The sequence below is a fragment of the Synchytrium microbalum genome, assembly GCF_006535985.1.
Source record: "Synchytrium microbalum strain JEL517 chromosome Unknown SmJEL517_scf0028, whole genome shotgun sequence".
NCBI lineage: Eukaryota > Fungi > Chytridiomycota > Chytridiomycetes > Synchytriales > Synchytriaceae > Synchytrium > Synchytrium microbalum.
The window spans coordinates 68107-88166 of record NW_022158377.1 but is presented as its reverse complement, the minus strand read 5'-3'; the positions used below and the strand labels follow the sequence as shown (position 1 = coordinate 88166).

Genomic DNA, 20060 nt, shown 5'->3' with positions numbered 1-20060 from the left:
TGAGTCCAAACTGTACAGAGCTACGCCAAGGTACGGGGTGCTTCCAAGCAAGGAGGTGGCATAAGTAGTTGGGTTGAATGGCGTGTCGAAGCAAAAATTGCGACTGGCCGTATTGTTGCAACCCAAGCTCGAAGTGACTGTGCAATTTGATGGGGCGCAGGGTTTGTCGGCGCTCGAGAGTTGGTTATAATATATACTGGTAATTGAGCCGCTACAATCCACTGTTTCATAGATGACTTGTATCGAGACCGGCAGGGATTCGTTCAGAGGCGAAGAGATGGCAAACCGTCCGGCTGGCAGTAACCGTTCCAGTGCAGATGGTTTTAGCAACTCCATATGTCCAGAGTTTCGAGAAGCTTTGGGTGTTTTATAAGCTGTATGGTTTTTTTTGTGGGTCTGAGTTTAAATGTTTGGAAGGTCGGATTGAAGTATCGACCGAAGAAATGGCAGTATACAGAAATCAGCTTTTCAGTTCTCCATTATTGGTGTCGTCCATGAGCGATCGAAAGGAAACTGACCTCGAATCGGCCTATTTCCTCACTTGTAGTCGATTTCGTGCAGTTACAAGGCAAAATTTAGTAATCACGTAGAGATCAATGCGTTAGCACGTGTCCAATATATCAGAACTACATAGGATACCGAAACATCGCGTCCAAAATCCCCTCCTACCTCTCCGTTGCCCACTCTATTGATTCGCTTGTCCAAACATGCAGAAACATCACGATTCAAAAACAAATCTAGCACCCAACTCGGCCATAGTCAATATAACTGCGATCGTGTGTTGCTGCTAGTAAATATGGCAACCGATGAGACTGTCATTGTAGTCAGCGATGAAGACACTCCAAAGCAAGCAGCACCTGAAGCTACCATCACCATTGGTAAAGCGAATCGCCCATACTTGGATGTTTGATCTGGAATATTTCGCTATATACTGATATGAATCCTTCCATCTTGTTAGACGGGAATGGCGACATTGACATGCAACATGGTGAACAAATCAGATTTGTGAATGTGGAAGCGCAGCCTTACTTAGATCTATTCCCTCTTATAGTAAATCAAGACGGTCAGCCTGACAAGAAGAAGAGGAAGGATTCTCCCACTGATAAAGATGGTACTGTACCCCCACAATGACCTGTGTTTGACAACTACTGTTCAAGTATTCACTGTTTTTGTTGCTGTTTAGATGCTCCTACTAGTGGTATGTCGCGTTGGTTACTTGATATAAGATCTTCATATTTAGAATCATATTTAGAATCAGAACCCGGCCCTTCGTCGTAAAGCTGAAGGCACACAATATGTCAACTATTGATCCCACAACAACCCCTTATAGAAGCCACGCCCAAATCTACTCAAAATTTGCGAAAGAAGGCCAAGACAGGTATCAGTCCATCATTGAGCCAAGATCATGATCACTCGTGCTCATGTATTTCACAAATGTTTAGGTCATGATGCACCACAAGCTGTAAGATATCCTCGGCTCCATTCCCATCGATTTTGTAAATCTCTTGATCCAATATTTGCACGATTTAGGCCTTGGTATCGCTGAAGAAGAACAAGGTGGTCTTCAATGAAAAGAAATTGGACTTGTCGTCTCATCCAAGTACTGCTGCAGGTATGCAAGCAGAAAAGAGGTGGTGCTCGCAGAAATGCATTCGCTTATCGTGCACCCGAACTAGATATTGTCGCCTTTCATGAGCTCAAGAAGACTCAAAAGACCAAACTGGATGCCTTCCCTGCTCAATGTCATCCCCTCCTCGCGAAATTGGTGCAAGATAGGTAAAGAATGCCTGGTATTCGCCCGCTCTTTGATCAATTATTTAACTTGCTTCTCCATCTAGTGAATTGACAGTTGCTTCGTTGGCGACCAATATTCACAAAAAACTCTGTGAATTCGATGCAGATGGTAACGTGAACAATTAGACTCTGAAAGGGGGAAAACGACTTCTCAATTTATTATTTCAACTAGGCGCAGAACCCATACTTTCAGCTGGCCAAATTAAGAAGGAAATCTCAGTTATTGCCACAAGAACAAACTATGGAATGGAAAAGGACGGAGTAGCGATAGCCGTAAGATCTTTGCTCCCGTTTACATTATCCACCAGTAGAAAACTCAGTTAGACCTGTCCCATAGAATTTGGCAATTTACAGATGGGAAGTCAATGATTTAGATTTACTCGGTGATTTGAGGGATACCATCGTTCCAAGGAGAGCTGTGCGAGTCGAGGTCAGACTATGTGGGCAGGCTTTGTTACTGTTTTCTCTTCTAATGTGCTTGTTGTTAGGCCAAGGAAGCTCTGCGCACTCTCATTGCTGCAATGCCACAAGGAGAACAAGATTTGCTGTTTGTTACCAAACCAAAGAAGGGAGCTGCAGCAGCTGCTGCTTCAGTGGCAACATCCTCATCGTCAACAGCAGCTTCGTCGTCGACGACACCAGCAGCAGCAACCAAAGCTGCTCCATTGGTACCTGCAGCAGCCGCAGAAGCAGCAGGCGCAGAATCTTCATCAGTGATTGCAGCATCTTCATCAGCAGCAGTGGTGGAAACTCTATCAGTAGCAGCAGCAACAGTCTCCTTAACACCAACAGAATCAGCGCCAGCTGATGTGGTATCTTCATCCGCGCCAGAAAGTACACCTATCATACTTGAAGACGATCCTGTAGTAGAGCTTGATGAGCCTCATGCATTAACGTCGAAAAGTGCTGAGCCTGCCAAGTCAACAAAGAAAACACCTGGCAAGAAGAAACGCAAGGTATTCGAGAGTCCACAATTTTTTTTGGCGGCGATTACTGAATTATTGTTCTTCTATACTCTCTGAAATTTCAGGCTGCCGAAATCGCTCAAGAAGAGCCTGTTGATGAATCAGGAGCTGGACCAAGTGGAAGTGATCCCGCAGGAGATGCAGAAGCATCTCCTGCCAAAGTCAACGTCGCCAAAGCTGTGAGTACCGTCAATTCATACAAGTAACGACGTTTTGTTGGCGTGAGGCTGACTACGTAAGTATTCTCAACAGGATGCAGAATTCAAGCCAGAGCCGAAAAAGGCCAAGGCTGCTCCAACCAAGAAGTCCAAGGTAAGATTAAAAAAAGCGTAACCTGCTACTTCGAATTTTCGCTGATGCTCAATCATTCAATCAATAGGATGCGCCAGCCAAGAAGGTTCCTCGAGTTGAAAATTGTTCCATTCCAACATTTATTAATCTTTATCTACTTAGGGTCAGACTACACTGGCTAGCTTCTTTACACCCGGTCCAAAGAAGGACACTCCCAAGCCTGTTAAACCTGATGCTGCTTCCGTCGTCCAAGGTAGGACTTCTTTCCAACGAACCATTTTGTTGTTCTCACAATCAGCACTTGACAATGTAGCTGTTATACCGTTTGTACCATTCCATGTCAAGGAACATGTCTTCGTTGCACCATACAATTGGTATGAAGGTCCAGTTGGAAAAGGATTCATGGCTTCCCTGTTTTCGAAGGAATATGAACGTAAGTTGGGTTGTGACGATAGTTGGATGTAGAAAACCTTGTGACTCAATCTGGAAAAATAGTTTCCATCACTGATGTAAAGAAGGAGTTACGACCACCCCAGATTTCATTCAAGAAAACAGCCCAAACTCCCAAAGAAGATCCAGTGGTCATGAACTTGTTTGATGTGGATGCTAGTATCACGGAAGGAGATCCACTGTCAAAGATTCGTGGACTGCATTGGAAATTACTGCAGTTCCACGAGGATACGAGACCTGCATATTGGGGTAATTCAGAATTTTGGGCAGAAATAGTGACGGTTTATATTCATCGAAGTTTTTGTTCTTCAAAAAGGAACGTGGTCAAAAAAGTCAAAGAGCGTTGGTCGTCGACCATTCACAAAGGTTGACATTTTAGACTATGAAAATGATTCGGAAGCTGAATGGGAACAAGACGAAGATGGTGAAGAATGTCGTAGTGATGAGGAAGAGGAAGATGATTTGGCGTCTGAAGCCGGCTCTCAAGTCAGCGAAGAGGTGAAGAATTCGTTATTGCAAAGTTTTCTTATTGCCGAATTCGCATAGTTGACGCTTTGATAAACAGGGATGGCTGGTGCCAGATGGTCACTTGTCTGATGATGAAGGGGCTACTGATGAACGTATACCAAGTACGGACAAAATAGTCTAGAACGTCAGCTGGACGAAATCTGACCTGTTTGGTTTCTGATAGGTACCGCAGAAGCTGCTCCAACTAAACGCAAGCTCGAGCCTCTTGTACCTGTCATCATTGGACTGTTCTTTGAAGGTGCAGATGACTCGCCATGTCATGCGCTTCTGAAGGAGTGTCAATACTTTGCTTATAATGGTAATTACCAGCTTCGAGCTCCTCCTTTTCCCTTTCCGGAAACTCATTGTTTTTCGTTTAGGCAACTTTCCAATTGATCCATACGAAGTTCCACTTGATGATCCCATCGACTGGTCTGAAGCATCAAAATGGAAGGGTAAACCGACGTTTACCGATGAAATCTTGCGACTTATGGCTCCAGTAGGTTTCCTCCAAAAACTGCTTTGAACATTTGTTGTGTTGTGAGTCTCCTAGTCAACATTTTTGTTCTTTTTGTTAACAGATTGTTCAGGGCAACGCTTCAAAGCTATCAGTGCAGGTTGAAGAAATTCGAAAGCAAGCTCCTGATTTGCCATTGAGCAACAGTGCTTTGGAAAAGAAGATAAAGGAGCTGACTGAACGCGAGCAACGTACTGGAGATGCTGTAAGTTGAACGGAGAAATCCTTTTTTTGCTGCAGGGCCATGTAACCAACACTTTTTGGGAACTCGCTAGAAAGTCAAGTACTATCTCAAGCCAGAATATGAGTACCTGTTACGGCGTGTTATCGCATCGCCAAAACGGTGAGCAAAAACGACGCTGAAACCATCTTGTGATTCTCACGCACAGACTGTCCACTTAGATATCATCAAACGAAACTCGTTGCGAGTCCAAAGAAGCCTCCTCCACCTCCTGAAGATGTAGGACATGCCAATTTTGATTGAGTTGTCACGAACTCACGGCCCTTATGAAAAATAGGAATTGGTTCGACTCCTCAAGGATTCACCCACCAATCCAAATCCTTGCATCTCTAGATTGGATCGCATCATCAGAGGAGGTGACATTCCAGAAATTGTGGCTGTTCCAGAGTTATTGAATGTTGCAAGGTATGATCGTGATCATCCCCGCAGAGCGGTGTTGGCGGTTTTTTTTTCGCTGACCTTCTTTTCTACTGCAGTTGGAACAAGAACACGATATTGCGAGAAAAGTGTATGCAGACTCTTCGGATGCATGTTGAAACAATTGATCGTCTCTTGTCAAAGTGTCGAGCTTCCAATGAACCGAAGGCCATGATGAACGAGTTTAGAAAGCCTTGGTTGGCAATGTTGGCAAATAAGGATTTCTTGTTGTGTATTGAAAACAACTTGGCTTCCAATGACAGTGAGTACCTGCTCTCATTATGAAGTAGGCTGGAGGTTCTTTTGCACGTTTACTCAACACAAGCCCTTTTCTGTAGCTCCTCGTCGTAGAGTCATGTGTGAAACTGTAAGCCCGCAATTCAGAGTGTTCCATGATCTAGCCCGTTCTTACATTTTCTGTCAATCCTCTAGATGAAGCTTTTACAATCCTTGATGACAACTTCAGATCAAGTATGTCAAGCCAAAGTACCAGACTTGAAAAAGACTATATCTGAACAATGGTTGCAAAGTCTTATGACTCCCTTGACACAAAATCGATGGTCTGATGTTGCTACAGAATGTGTTAAAGTCATTCATATTCTGCGTCAAGACCTTGGTCATGATGCTATGCCTGGCATGGCGGATACATTGTTGTCGCAAATGAAACGAAATGTTCCTGTAAGTAGTGTCGCGTGTCTCTCCTCTCGGGATTTAATGTTTAAACCTAAAATGGATTACTTTAATTTATACAGGAAAATTGCAAGTCGCTCGTCTTGGATATCTTCAAAGTATGCCTGTCAAATGACAATGTACAATTCGATGATGCAACAATTGCACGATTGCATTCAGTCTTGCAGATTTGAATTTCAGTGTGATACAATGTAGATGTGAGGACAGTAAGATAAAATGTAGTTATGAGACATGCGGTGCATTCAATATACAAAGTATTTCTACTGCTATACTATGATGACTGTGGTAATGAGGTCTGTGCAATTTCTCTCGCTTGTCGTAAGGATTTGGATTCCATCAGAATCTTTCGTGCCAATGCTCTATTTCCTGTTATGCTGGTGAGCCAATCTTCTCGAGCGGTCTAAAGAACATATGGTGAGGAAAATGCAAACGCGAAAAAAAAAGCCATCGCGACGTATCTACGAACCTGCAGTATCCTGTTAAAGTTTTCTTCCACCAATATTCGAACTTGACGAGCCACGTCAGCTCTAACGGGCATATTCATCTTCTTAACTTTTGTGACAAATCCACTTCCGATAGGACGGTGATCAGATACGAGACACTCGTATCGCTGATATGAAGTTTGAGATAATGTACTCCCACGGTACAGAATGCGATCACACCACGCAGGCACACGCTTCTTGTCTGAGGAATCGTACATTGTCGAGTTGCGATCATATTTGAAGGTTCTAAATTGAAGTGAACTGGCGCAGTCAGATAACGTGGCTCCAAAAACAAACCAGTATAGGACAACTCACGGAGGAAAGTCCAACGCGCCTTCTTTCAGCATTCGCAACGGGAATGCAGTAGAATGAGCTTGCCGTATCAGTTGATCATGTTGCTACCAACCGGAAAAATTAGTCTTGATTTGGTGATGCAAATTACCGCCGTAAATTGCATTACCTGTAACAGATTCCACTCTCGCCTCTCAATCAAACTCAAAACTTGCTCTCTACCCAACGTATCCAGCCTAAAGTTCAAATCGCCCGACCAAACGACCACATCGTGGTCCAGCAAGTTACTACCATCTCCTCCGTTAACCCACGTGTTGTCATAGAACGGTCTGGGCATAAAATTACAATCCTTGATGATGTTGGCAATATCAGCGTTCCGACCTGCTAGATTTGCAGTGTGGGCAGCTAAATGGCAGTTCACAAAACAAAAGGAACTATCATCGAATATCAGCCGAGATGCGATGGCACCCTTGTTGCCGTAAACACCGCCGAGACCTGTCTTGACTAACTGCACTTCGACATCTCTAAAATGTTACAGAAACTAGATGATCAGAAATAGCCGGCTGGACCTGCAAACAAAATAACACTCGCCTGAGGCGTGAGACTTCCGAATCTGCAACGAAAACTGCCTGAAACAGACCAACAAGCACATTACATTGTACGAGATTGTATACTCGATCTGGTATACACTCTCGCACTGATGTCACGAGTCGTTTCTGCCAAAGCATAAATCTATGGTCTTGATTCTTCTTTTCGTTTGAGGTTTTCGAACCTTGAAGGAACTTTTCTGCGAAAGATGAATGTACTCGTCAGCGAATGAAGCAGACTTTAAAAAGAGGGCAGCAACTCACTAGCATTTGCTTTCGTGCTCTCTAGATCAATTATTTCTTGTAGTCCAATAACTATAAAGTCGGGGTTATTCACAGTCGACAGCCATTCAGACAGAAAGCCAGTGTCTTGATTTCTGCCTTCGTCTAGCGAGTCTGGTTTTGCTGCATCTAGGTTGAAGCTTCCGACGAAAAACTTGATATCCTTGTATGTACAAAATTGTGGTTCACGATTTATCATCTCTCGATCTGTGCATGAATTTATAAATTAACACGAAATGGGAGAAAGAAGAGTAATTAAAATTTACCGTAAAAATCTCTAGTAAGCAACCCATCCCACATCTTCATAACTCCATGTTCTGACATTGACACAACATGAAGACGACCAGTTTCTAAATGACAAGGCTCATCTACAGTCAATTCCGTAATATGAGACCCATTCCAATCTTTGACATGGTTCCAGTTGCTGGAAGTGGCATTGTCTCCGAAATCATACACTTGCATCTTTCCCGTGGATAAAGACAACCACAAAAATCGGTCGCCGACACCAGTCAAAGCTGTAATACGGTATAAACTAATATTTACAATCCGTAGGCGACCTGTTCGTTCCAAGTTATCCCATATTAACACCTTGCCGTCATCGTGAGATGAGAATACGTACTGAGGTAGTGAAGTGCTGGCTAATGCTGTAACGGAGCCTATTGATGGTCCAGCATCGTATCTCTGCTGGAATGCGTCGCTCAAAGGATTGTAACACTCTATTACTCTATGCTGTGCGGTCCAGAGGCAGCCGTGAGCTAGGTGAGCGACAGCCTGCCTGCTGCTGATACGAAGCGATTGAGGTTTTGAGGTCAGGAGTGATATCACACCCCCAGGCCCGCTCTTATCTTCACCCCATATCTTCAATCCTCCGTTATCATCTATAGTCCACATATGAGTCTTTGCAGACCTCAGAATGTGAGTAACAGTAGCCGAGTGAGCTACGCGTCGCTCAACAGTCTCGCCTGTTTTAACGTCAACACAAAACAACTCTCCCTTCTCGGCGGTTGCCTTGGGACTTTCCACCGACACCCAAACAAATCGTCCTTCGTCACTGGGCTGTCGACTTGTCAGAAAAGACATGCAAATGGGCTTTGAATCACCCAAGGTGTTGGTGCGAGTATTCTCGCCTGTAGATACATTGAAAATCCTAAGATTTTGAGTCCCTGTACACAGGGTAGTCCCAGAAATACAAAAACATCGAACGCTTCCCTTATGCTGCACTTCTACAGGTCCCTGTTCTAATTCTGGTGGTCTACGGTTTATAGAATCAGCTTGTGGCGTGTGGATTTGGATGGGTTGATGTTTCAACCTAGCTATTCTTTCGGGAGAAGTATCGAGAGAAGGCGAAACAAACGGATTTATGAATGGATTATTACTAGTCGTGATTGAAGGTGGTGGTGCCATTTGTTTTATCGACGGCCTAGCTGGAAGCGGCGGGGCTTGTTGGTCACTTAATATACTGCTTACTGATGGTGATACCGAACGCGATGGCGTTGAGGGTCTGGTTGCTGCTGAGAGAGAGTCACGTCTGGGACTTTCACTGGGACGAGGTGCCAGTGCCGGAGCTCCAATTGTCGGCCTACGAGCTGGGAGCGCTGGCTTGTAATCAAGCAACGAGTCTGGCTTATTTACATCTATCTGAGAATCCGTGACTTTCAATAATAGCATATCGTCCAATGGAGAAGCTGCTCCTGCAGACCCCGCCGAAGATCGAGGAGACTGATAGTAGGGCGAGTCACTATTATTTCGATTACTTTGGGGCGTGACTGCGGGAGGATTGTTCTGGGACAAGCTAGACGTGAGCAAGGATCCTACGTTGGATGAGAATGTTGGTTGTCGCTGGTAAGTGATTTCCTGAGGAGATCCGACACTTCCAGCTACAAATTGCTGCCAGTTTGCACCTGGATTTCCAATTGGCAGACTGCTGGTACTGGTGCTTCCTCCTGGAGTGAGCTGTGAGTTTGGATCTTCAAATGGATTGGATTCGACATGAGCGAGGAAGGGATTATTGGGAGACCTAGAGCCACTGATATTAGGCTGTAAAAATGGATTGGTCGTTCCGGATGAGCTCATATTCTATCCAACTGTCCTGGAATTAGCAGTAAGTGTGTTGCATCTGGTTTTGAGTTTTGGAGATTTCACGGTGTAGAGGACATGTGGTGTAGTTCATCTCGACTCAGATACCGAATTTCATATTACCATAGACCGTAGGCTCTTCTCAGATCTCAACTACAAGCGTGTTTGACGCGAAAATCGGATACATCAATTTGCTCATCCGATTTTCGCACGATAGCACGAGGGGAGGATTTCTCTTTGATTATGTCGAGGTAGGTATTATCGTAAAATTATGTTTCTGACAGTCTGTCTCTTCTCGAGATTACAACCTCGAATACGCTGTTGAACTCGATTATGAAGTGAGGTATCGTGCACAAAATGTAAGACGTACGCATAAGACAAATGAGGTATGGTGAATACTTTTTATTTGTGCGTATAGAAGTGAGATCTATATCTCTATAGATCATACCGTCATAATCACCGATCTAGTTCAATCGGAATTGGTCTAAACTCGTTAAACAGCAAACGGAACAAGCAAATCAATCGCGGAGACGTACCACCATTTCTTGTCATCTTCCTTGATGATCTTGACTTCTTTGAATTCCGTGATGGTGGTGACTTCTTCGTCGTGACCATAATAGTCATCATGACCATCAAAGTGCTTGCCATCGTGAATTAATTTAGGAGCCTTGATGATCTTTGGGTGTACGTTGATTGGTTCACAAGTACACTTGCCAGGAATGGTGACGTAGACAACCTTCTCAAACTTGGGGCAGACTAAGAGTGAAGAAGAGTGTTTGAGGGCGGCTGAATCAAGATATGACTGAAGCAGCTGTCAGAGACTAGATTGATACCAAATTGCTTTTCAAAGACATCAGCATAGATTTTTCGTGGCTTGAAGTGGGGAACTATTTAAAATGGATAAGATAAGCTGAATCGTCCATTGGAGATTTAATGATGCAGGTTGTTAAGCTCAAGTCGGAAACTGCCGACAATTAACTGACTGCCTATAGCCAACAGTCAAGCTTACCGTGTGGGCCTTCAGAGTGTGTTTCGTATTTGGCATATTCTGAAGGGAAGATAATGGCTCCTTGTGGTTTTGGTGGGTATTTTTCCAAGTATTTGACTTCTAGGTGGCCTTCATTGACTATATGACCATTTAGAGTGTCAAAATTCAAATGTGCTAGTGACATTCGACGATGACAGTTTTGGACACAATATAATACCACGATAATTTCTAAAGTGTCATTTGACCTACATTCTTCCTTTTGAGCGACCTTGGGGTAGACGACTTCAGGGTACTTCATGCTCTTGAAGGCAGCCTCCTTTTCCAAGACGTCAACGTATGGACCATAGTGTTCAATACGTTCGTGAGGCAAGAATTTTTCAATGATGACCTCCTTTTCGACGACCTTTGGAGACCTGTGGTAGTAGTCATCCTTGTAGTAGCCGTCATCCCGGTAGTAGTCGTCTTTGTAGTAGCCATCATCGCCGTAGTACTTGGCATCTGCTAAGACAGATACGATGGCAGAGGAGGCAGCCAATACAGTGAAGAAGATCTGGTACATAAGGTTAGGTTGTGAGATTTCGAAGTTAAGACGTTCTCGAATGATAGGTGTCGATGAACGTAAGTGATCATTGCGGTGATGAAAGCACAGTACCTTAGACAACATATTCTGTTCTTGGTGGTTTGATTGCTTGAAGAGTATTTTGTATGAGAAGGTGTTGAGAATGGATGAGGAAACATTGGCTTCTTTTTGAAGTTCTTTTTGTGTCACTTTTGACATCGCCAATCATGCGCTGAAGTCGGCAGTCAAACCTTGCGTCAATTTGAGAGGTTTGACTTGCGGCTGTTTCATTGCACGGAAACGCAGGACAACCGCCCTTTTGTGAACCGAGAGATGCGTCTGCAGTCTTTCATTAGAGACCTTCCTTGCACTCTGCTCTTGACGTCGCCTGCTGTCAGTCTTATCTTGACTGGACAGCCGACTTCAAGGTCAGGCGGCTCAGTTCAAGTTGAAAGGTTGGGATCCTCTTAAAAGCGCCAGTTCCACTAGCGTTCACCCAAAGTCTGTACGTTCACCTCTCATCAACACTGTACTATCCGAACCATCATACATTGTACCAAAGACAACATGCTATCAAAGGTTAGCAATGGGTATTCAGCATACCTCAACAGATCCATTTTGTCGTCTCTACTCTTGACATTACTCCTCATTTGACGACGTTTTCTGACCATGTATCTCACACTCTTCTATTTGCAATCTCTAATTATAGATTGCCATCGCTCTACTTACTGCCACTTCAGTCCTCGCTGCTCCAGCCTACGACGGCGGATACAAGAACGGACATAACGACGGAAAAGTCATTGAAGTCGTCAAGAAAGAAATCTTTGAAGAATACTACGATGGTGACCATAAGGGCTACTATGGTGGCAAAGATGGATATGAACAAGGCTACGATGGCTATGGACGAGACTACCATGGCAAGGGTCTTGGATATGGCAAGAAGTATGGTGGCTATGAAGAATTCTACGGTGACTTTGATGGCCACGATGGCTATGAGCGTGACTTCTATGGCAATGGACACCACGGCAAGAACTTCTACGAAGGTATACTGCAAGCGCCTTTCAACTCCCTCCCTTTCGCACATTTTGACACTTCATTTGGCAACAACTACCCTCATTTCTACCCTCTACAATGCAGATGGCTTCGAACTAGGCCACGAAGGTGTATACGCCAAGCACATCACTTGCCCTGCCCACTACAAGGTCATCTACATCACGAGTACGTATGCTTTTACCCTTCCATCCGTCTTCAACGAATGACCAAGTCTCATAAATCGTAACTCTTCCCCACTTAGTCCCTGTCGAATGTGAATGTGAAAGCAAACTCGAATACAAGGAACCACACCACTTTGACGTTAAGGATCTCAAATTCGAAAAAGAATACAAGATCTACGAAGACGACCACGAATACAAGGGCAAGTGGTAGCCCACAACTGGTCAAGAGAAGGATTAGTTTTTAATCCTTCTTTGCTGAAACAATAAAAAGCTTTTTCTCTGTATTCAAACTTCCCCTTCCAAGCGTTTGGCCCTTGCGGTTGCCTATTGCATTTTCAACATTGAAATATCTTGATGGAGATCTATTCGTGATGCGGTTTTGAATCGTCCTTCTACCGGTATCAAGTGTTTGAAAATTGTTCATGGGTTGTTATATATATAATTGTGGCTGGTACTGGGCACTTCCTCTGGTCTTGGATATCCCAATCGTTCAACAACTAAGCACACACAAGCTCAAGGGAAAGATTTCTATCAAATACTTAAAACTCTTATCGTTTATTTTCCAGCAATCTGACATCCGATTGATACAGCTCGTAGACGATCTTCAATAAGGAAAGTCGATTGGAGCAAGCATGTCAACCTCATAAACGTATAATGTACTATCTCCACCTCCCAAAGCCACGAATTTCTCATCATTCGATATAGTGCACGAGTATAGCGAAGAAGTAAATCCTTGAGCGATACCGACACACTATAGATAGTAAAAAGCTCAGCCAAAATAACCTGAAACGGAGGACACTATGTGCTCACTCGTTTGGACTGTGTGTTAAACATTCGTAATTCACAAGCATTTGGCCCTCCTCCAGCTCCAAGCATGAATCGATTCTTGTCTGCGAATCCTCGTAGAGGTGACGAACTTGTACTGTGACTAAATTGTGTCTTGTACAGTTTTGTCGTTGGTGCACCATCAATTAAAGTCCACGGTACCGATTCTTGCAATGAGCCATCAGCCCAATTCCATAACTATTTGTCACAAGGCACTTCAGCTCAAAACACTTTGGATCTCAAACATCAGCATGGCAAAACCAGTAAGTAAATTCACCATTCATATACCTGTAATGCCTCAGTTCGTCGATAACTACCAGTAACAATCGTCGTCCCGTCATCAGTCAAATCCAGAGCATCACCACACAAATGTGGTCCGAATATAGATCTTACAGACGACTGCAATCGTACATCCCACATCTGGATTGTATTGTCCCAACCACCAGAACACAGCATATTTGGATCTGTTGGATGGAACTTGACAGAGAATACGCGACTGTTGTGTCCTGTTGTCACACTCGGTGTTCTAAGTATATTGAGTTTGTGAGTGTCGTGTTATGATCACATGCGGTGCTGGCGTTGTTTTTTGAGCCTGATGTTTGGTACATACCCTAGTTCAAGTCGTGACGTTACTTTCTGTGTAGCGGCATCATGAATCCTCACTAGCGCGTCTGATCCAGAGGTTGCATATTGACTACCATCTGCTCGATACGTGACGTAAAGCAATGATTCGTTTCCGGGTTCTGTGACTACAGAAAGTAACTGTCCAGAAGTGTAATGCCAGTGAATTAGTCTTCCATCGGCATCTAATAATAATATCGTTAACAAAAACGTAAAGGAAACAGAGATAAACGAGCGGAGACGACATGCACACATGTAGCAGCCAGCACATTCTTTGTTTTACTATTAGGTCGATCGGGCCTGAACGATATCGACGTAATGCATATCTCCAGGTCAGCCGATGGAGGAGTCAACGTTCTCTCCAATGCGTTCGTTTGCGTTGAATACACCTATTTGACGAAAGAGAAGTCAGCCCTCACGTAGTCACTTTACAATTCCATGCTTTTCCATGTACCTGTATACTAGAGTTACCAAGGCCTACAGTTAAATACTTGGCATCGGGAGAGAAACAAACCACAAAGATCTCAGATGTTTGTCTAGCGTTAGTATGCAAGTCAGCGACAAACCGTACAATACTAACAAGTACCAAATATATCATTTTACTTGACAGAAATAAAAGACTTGAGCAATCCAACCGTTGACGGCTCTCGTGGTGCACTCAAAAGTAACTCTGAAATGCGAAAACAAAATGTTAATGACAAGGAATGGACACGGTTGTGGCAATAGAAGAGTGAAGCAGCCATAGTTCTCGATAGATTCACGATAGATCCAGCACATACCTTTAGCCTTTGCAGCCTCGATCTCAGCACTTTTATCTTGTCTAGGATACTTTGATGACAAGTTTGCCAGAGAACCAAGGGATTTATTCGTTCCGAACGATCCACCCTTTATATTAGAGAGACTAGACAGTGATGCTGCTGATGCAACAAATTTACGAGTCGGGGATGTTGCTGGAGGCATGTCGCCACTTGTACGTTTGTAAATGTGCGAGGATGACACGACAAAGACGAGATTACCGACAATTCACAGTTATATATATTATTTTACGTTTATACTTCTACCGTTCTACTGTTTCCACAAAAATTATATGCACTTTTGAAGAGCTCTGTACAGCCCAACAACGAGGCTCTTGGCAACATCTTTACTAGAGCTGGGATTCACAATTAGGGAAACACCAAACGGTGCCACATCAGCAATGATACGTTCATCTCTCAGTCTGGCTGCGACGATAGACGCCAAAACTATGTGAAAGCAGATGCGATGAGATTTTGTAGCCACTCTTACACAATTCAAACACTCTTACCATTTTGATCATCAACCGGATTGAAATGGACGACAAGTACAGTCCCTACACCAACAGCACCTTCCACAATAGGCAGTTTAGACAATCGAGCAATGTCCTCTGCATCCCAAAACTGTTTGAATCGTTCAGTTCGATCATCCCACATGGGACTACGTGATAGATCGGCCAAGTTGGCTAGTGCCATTTGACATGATACGGGATTTCCCTATGGTTTGGAACAAAGAGGTAGTGAGCGAAAAAAATTGCACTACACAAATACATCATAACTCACAGCATAATTCTGAGCCACATATAGCGCAATCTCAGCAACACCAGTAAACGACTTGAACACTTCCCGACTAGCCAAAACCGCACCCATAAATCCCAACGTGTTTCCCAAACACAATACATCAGGTTTCACATCAATCCATTCCCATCCACTACGAACTCCTAATCTGTACAAGCCAGAAAAGGTTTCGTCCATGACTACGGGCAGACTTGTTCCTCGATTGAAATGGTTGCGATCAGAAGATCGTACTGCTCGTGCCAGGGCACGCTGGAATAGCGGGTCAATGACCTTCATACTAGAATCTGTGCTCTGTACTAGTACTGATGGAATCAAAAGGGCGCCAAAGCGTCTGCCCCTGGCCGCAAGGTGGGATAGCTCTCGATGAATGTGCTAAAAAAAAGGCTATTGGGTACTTGTGCAATCACGAAGACGTGCATCAAGATTTAAACTTACTTGGAGATACAAGGCCATCAAAATACTGTTATCACGACTGATTTTGAAGACATCGTCCACAGAATCAAAGATTAAAGAGTCTGGTCGTACGACCTTCAGAGACACTTCGGCAGGGATACGGACATGGTATTTGCCGTCCTTGTATACAATATACGGAGCATTAAACCAATGACCACGACCGGTATACCTAAAAAACACGTTTGAAGGTTGGCATTAATACTGTCTATGACAGAGAGGGTTTTTTGCTACAACGGAGCAACTTTCTTGAGCGACTTGAATACTCACCAGTTATCACGACGATTCAATATACTAGGAGCCGCCGAATCATTAACACCACCACCAACGATACCGATAACTTCCCATGTCCCATTCCAGACATCATCACGAGCCCACCGTTCTTCACGATTGATAGATTCATAATAGCGTATAGCCATCTTCAATCCCACTTCAATAGCATCTTTACCACTATCCGTATAAAACACTCTAGACGACCACTGTTTACCAACACTCCACGCCAACTTTTCAGCCAAGACTACAGCGGGTTCCGTAGTAGCAGCTGATAAAGCCGTAGACCCATACCGAGATGCAGCAGAAGCAAGCGATAATGCTAATCGATGATTGGCTGACGTCCATGTCATTCGGCCACCAGCAGTAGCGTCCAGCCAGAATGTCGATGTACCAGTTGGACTGGTGACATCTTGAGCAGATTCGTCCTTTGTTGGGGCTTTATAACTGATTATTCCTTGATCCATTTCGGATTCAATGCCAATTACGTGGCCTAACGTCATGTGCTGTATATTAGGCCACCACAATCGTCTACGTCCACGTTCAGCTAAATCAGATAGATTTTCAACTCGACGACAATGGCCTGCTATCAAATCTGCTACCACTACATCAGCAATATCACCAACAGCTGCCGCCCATTTAGTCTCTTTCTCGGTTGCTTCATCGTCAATACTTGTCGTCAAATCATCATTGTCAGTAGTTTTAATAATGCTCGATGATAGTGTTGGCATTGGTGGGAAACATTCTACAATGACTCCTCCATCTACATTCTGCTCAACGACTTCCAGTACGGACTCGTTTACATCCTCGATTAAGATTGCCACCACATCGTATCCTCGGATACGACCGGATTCATATGTTGATATTATAGATGAGACATCGTTGCCACCTACTAGTATAATGGGCAGACGCAATGGTCGGTATGCTATGGATTGCAGTGTGCCTGACGGAGCAGGGTCATTGAATCCACGAGGAGTGTCTAGGAACAAGATACCAGGTCTACCCGAGCATAACGAGTGACTGGACGAGAGTTTGGTTTGGATGGCAGTAAGCATGCTCTGATCCGAGACCTATCGTTCCAGTCAGTTAGTGGGCTTAAATACGGGAATTTTTTTTCGCCATAGAAGTACAAACAAATCTTTGCGTACCTTGACATCCGATTTCAGAAGCGACTCTACAACAACCGATGCAGGCAGATGTCCTTGCGCATGCTGCACTCCTTCATCAGAAATAAAAGTACAAAATACTTGACGAATACCGCCATCGCCTCGTCTAGATTTAGGTATGACTTCACCCTTGATCGACGACAGCGTTGCTGCACTTCTAGCTAGAGCGCCCAGAACTGCTCCTTTTGCGGGTGCATGAGAAGCACTAGATGCCACAACTTGGAAGATTGGCAGCGCATGATATATGCTCAGGTATTCGGGGTGGTCACGTCCAATGGATGTTGGACTGACTAGAGTCGCTTCATCGTCTGCATTATCTGATGATAGAGATACTAGTAGCTGACTATTGCTATTATTAGGAGACCCCTTCTTGGGACTCACTATGGGTGTGATAGGAGGTGTAGCAGTTTGTTGTTGGTTTTTGAGTGAGGGTTTCTTGACATCCTTTTTCACTACATTTATAACAGGTTCAGGCTGTTTCGGCTTTACATCTTCTGTGTAAATTGTTCCAAAAAGCCTATCTATATCTTCTGCTGAAGGCATAGGGCCCGAGCTCATCGTAGACGCAAAAGTGGTAGTTGACGGTATTCCTAAAAAGCCGGGTTCTAAAAGATCTTGAAAATGCGATGGAGATATGCTTGCTGTTGGATTTGTCGGTGATGTCAGCCCATTAGGCACTAATGGTGAAGTCATTGGACTTGGATTTAAGATGGTTGGAGTAGCAATAGCTGTTGTATCAACATAATCGTCCTTCCTGCTACTGTTACTAGGTTTGAGTTTACCGGTTGTAGGAGATTCCACGTCAGTCCAATCGTTAGTCGGGGGAGAACCGCCATTAGCAAACCAATCAGGTATAGATTCTTCAGCAACAGCAACCTTTCCATTAACCGACGATACTCGTGAATCTTCCTCCCAATCTTGCTCCGATTCTTCGGCATCGTCTTCTTGCCACTCTTCAGACGACACACGTTTTACACCATGTACCTCAGGCTCTCTATCCTGCGGTGATTTGGCACTATTGTTGGAGAAGCGTTTGCTGTCTTCAGTACGCACTACTGGAGCTGCAGCTGGCTTTATATTCACTGGCGATAATGGTGTTGGGGCAGCTGGTGTGGATGCCGATGAATTGCTACTAGATTTTTTAGACGATCCAAATCCAACACCGAATTTCGGCTGCATGGGTCTGGGAATCTCGGGCCTTTTCGGCTCTGATTTACGAGTAATTGACTGATATGTCTCATTCGGCTGTTGTAGCTGATACTGTTGTTGCTGATACTGTTGCTGTTGATACTGCTGTTGCTGATACTCGTACGGCGACCGAACCGGCTCAGGTTCCGATCGAGACATTCTATCATTAGCAGCGGCAGCAGTATTAATAGATTCCAATCTCTTTGCTTCCTCCTTTTTCGACCACGACCAATTCGACCGAAACGTTTTTTCGTTTCCAGACGCTTTGTTTGTCGCGAGTTCAGCTTCAGTATTTCTCCAGTCTACCGAAGGTCGCCTGTCGAGATAAAGCTCTTGTTAGCCTGTTTGTTTCTGTTGAAACGTTAAGGTTTCTGCTGCACAATAACAAACCAAGCAGAGATCCCAGCTGGAACATCATCTTCATCATCACTATCAGCTGGCATTCTGATTTTGGGAGCAGCATGGGTAGTCAGTGGTGCGGCAACAGGGGCAGCAGCAGCAACAGGCTCTACGTAATGGCCAGATTCACCAGTTTTCGAGTTTGCGGTATTCCAGGTTGGACTCTTTTGACTTTCAGGCGATATCGGCGGAGATCTCGAGTGCTGAGATGACCATACATCTTGATTACTCGCGATTCCAGTCTTGACACTGGAAGCTTTATGGCTTCCATTGCTCGATATTGAAGCGACAGAATTGCGATGTGATGACCGTGTACTGGACTTGTGGTGCTCGTCAAGTTCATGGCGATCGGATCCGGCATCCCAGCTAGAGGTAGCATGACCCCATTCGTTTGACACAGAAGCTCTGGGAGTAGCAAGAACTGGAGTGGAAATTGTAAGCACCAACGGTTCTGGAGCCTCGTCCTGCCATGGATCAATGTCTGGCACTAGAGAAGTACTGCGTGGAGTCGGTGCCATCCTCTGAAAAATATTGTCCCCTCCTTTGCTTAGACCAATGTTGCCTAATGACGTGGGAATCTCGTCTCTTTGTTTTTTTCAAATTGCTGATTGGCAAACGTTTTTGTCTTCCTTCGAAGCTCGCGAACGACAACAATGCTGTTTGCTCCAGTTCGCGAATATCGTATTAAAATTGATTTAACTGTAGCTTCCGAAGGTGGCCAACCTAAATCTTTCTCCAAGATCAGCAACAAATTGATGAATACACCAAAGTAAGTGATAGTTTGTACTAAAACAAGTCCAGCTGCGCTACAGAACTACTAGATTATATGTAGAAATTCGTGTTCTGGTGGCTACCTGAGAGCGACCGCGTAAGCTAAACCTCTGCAAATTCTCAGAACAATTCATCTTACTAAACGTTCACTTTGCACTAGACGAGTTTTCGACAGATATTTTTCTATTACCCAAGGAATGTTTCTACACTCTGTACATAATCATCAGTGCAGGAATAAAATCATTTACATGAACTTGACGTTCTTGGAGTTTGATCTCGTAACAGGTTGCGATCGTGGGGGCTCAGAAACATTGTCTTCCAGCAACTTGAAGAAGGTTGGAGATAGAGACTCGCTCAATGATGGACTCCTTGGCTTTTGAGGAGATTGTGCTCGTTCTTCTAGTGCCACAACTTCTGGTTGTTCTTGTAG

General features: G+C 44.2%; 4 protein-coding genes across 4 annotated transcripts; 1 reads left to right on the top strand and 3 right to left on the bottom strand.

The window, feature by feature from the left end:
• Positions 1 to 796: 796 nt before the first annotated feature.
• SmJEL517_g04284 (uncharacterized protein) lies at positions 797 to 6045 on the top strand (the record flags this gene model as incomplete). Its single annotated transcript, XM_031170212.1, has 29 exons — positions 797 to 878; positions 959 to 1111; positions 1184 to 1198; positions 1331 to 1378; positions 1443 to 1462; positions 1531 to 1612; positions 1677 to 1776; positions 1839 to 1903; positions 1967 to 2067; positions 2132 to 2224; positions 2283 to 2750; positions 2825 to 2938; positions 3012 to 3071; positions 3139 to 3156; positions 3213 to 3303; positions 3364 to 3483; positions 3546 to 3749; positions 3817 to 3998; positions 4066 to 4129; positions 4192 to 4326; positions 4388 to 4506; positions 4589 to 4729; positions 4800 to 4867; positions 4927 to 4984; positions 5043 to 5170; positions 5242 to 5444; positions 5521 to 5549; positions 5615 to 5860; positions 5935 to 6045. The coding sequence occupies 29 exons, from the start codon at positions 797 to 799 to the stop codon at positions 6043 to 6045; spliced, it is 3318 nt and encodes a 1105-aa protein (XP_031023832.1).
• Positions 6046 to 6143: 98 nt separating this feature from the next.
• Positions 6144 to 9587, bottom strand: SmJEL517_g04283 (uncharacterized protein; the record flags this gene model as incomplete). The annotated part of the gene is made up of 7 exons (XM_031170211.1): positions 6144 to 6272; positions 6339 to 6600; positions 6670 to 6752; positions 6815 to 7169; positions 7231 to 7432; positions 7497 to 7721; positions 7781 to 9587. The coding sequence occupies 7 exons, from the start codon at positions 9585 to 9587 to the stop codon at positions 6144 to 6146; spliced, it is 3063 nt and encodes a 1020-aa protein (XP_031023829.1).
• Positions 9588 to 12955: 3368 nt separating this feature from the next.
• SmJEL517_g04282 (uncharacterized protein) lies at positions 12956 to 14757 on the bottom strand (the record flags this gene model as incomplete). The annotated part of the gene is made up of 8 exons (XM_031170210.1): positions 12956 to 13102; positions 13162 to 13374; positions 13465 to 13702; positions 13787 to 13982; positions 14051 to 14186; positions 14252 to 14333; positions 14401 to 14467; positions 14577 to 14757. The coding sequence occupies 8 exons, from the start codon at positions 14755 to 14757 to the stop codon at positions 12956 to 12958; spliced, it is 1260 nt and encodes a 419-aa protein (XP_031023830.1).
• A 123-nt stretch (positions 14758 to 14880) lies between these two features.
• Positions 14881 to 19377, bottom strand: SmJEL517_g04281 (uncharacterized protein; the record flags this gene model as incomplete). Its single annotated transcript, XM_031170209.1, has 7 exons — positions 14881 to 15038; positions 15101 to 15305; positions 15372 to 15758; positions 15822 to 16008; positions 16107 to 17176; positions 17255 to 18776; positions 18851 to 19377. 7 exons carry the CDS (start codon positions 19375 to 19377, stop codon positions 14881 to 14883), a joined length of 4056 nt encoding a protein of 1351 aa, XP_031023827.1.
• Between the last annotated feature and the right edge of the window lie 683 nt (positions 19378 to 20060).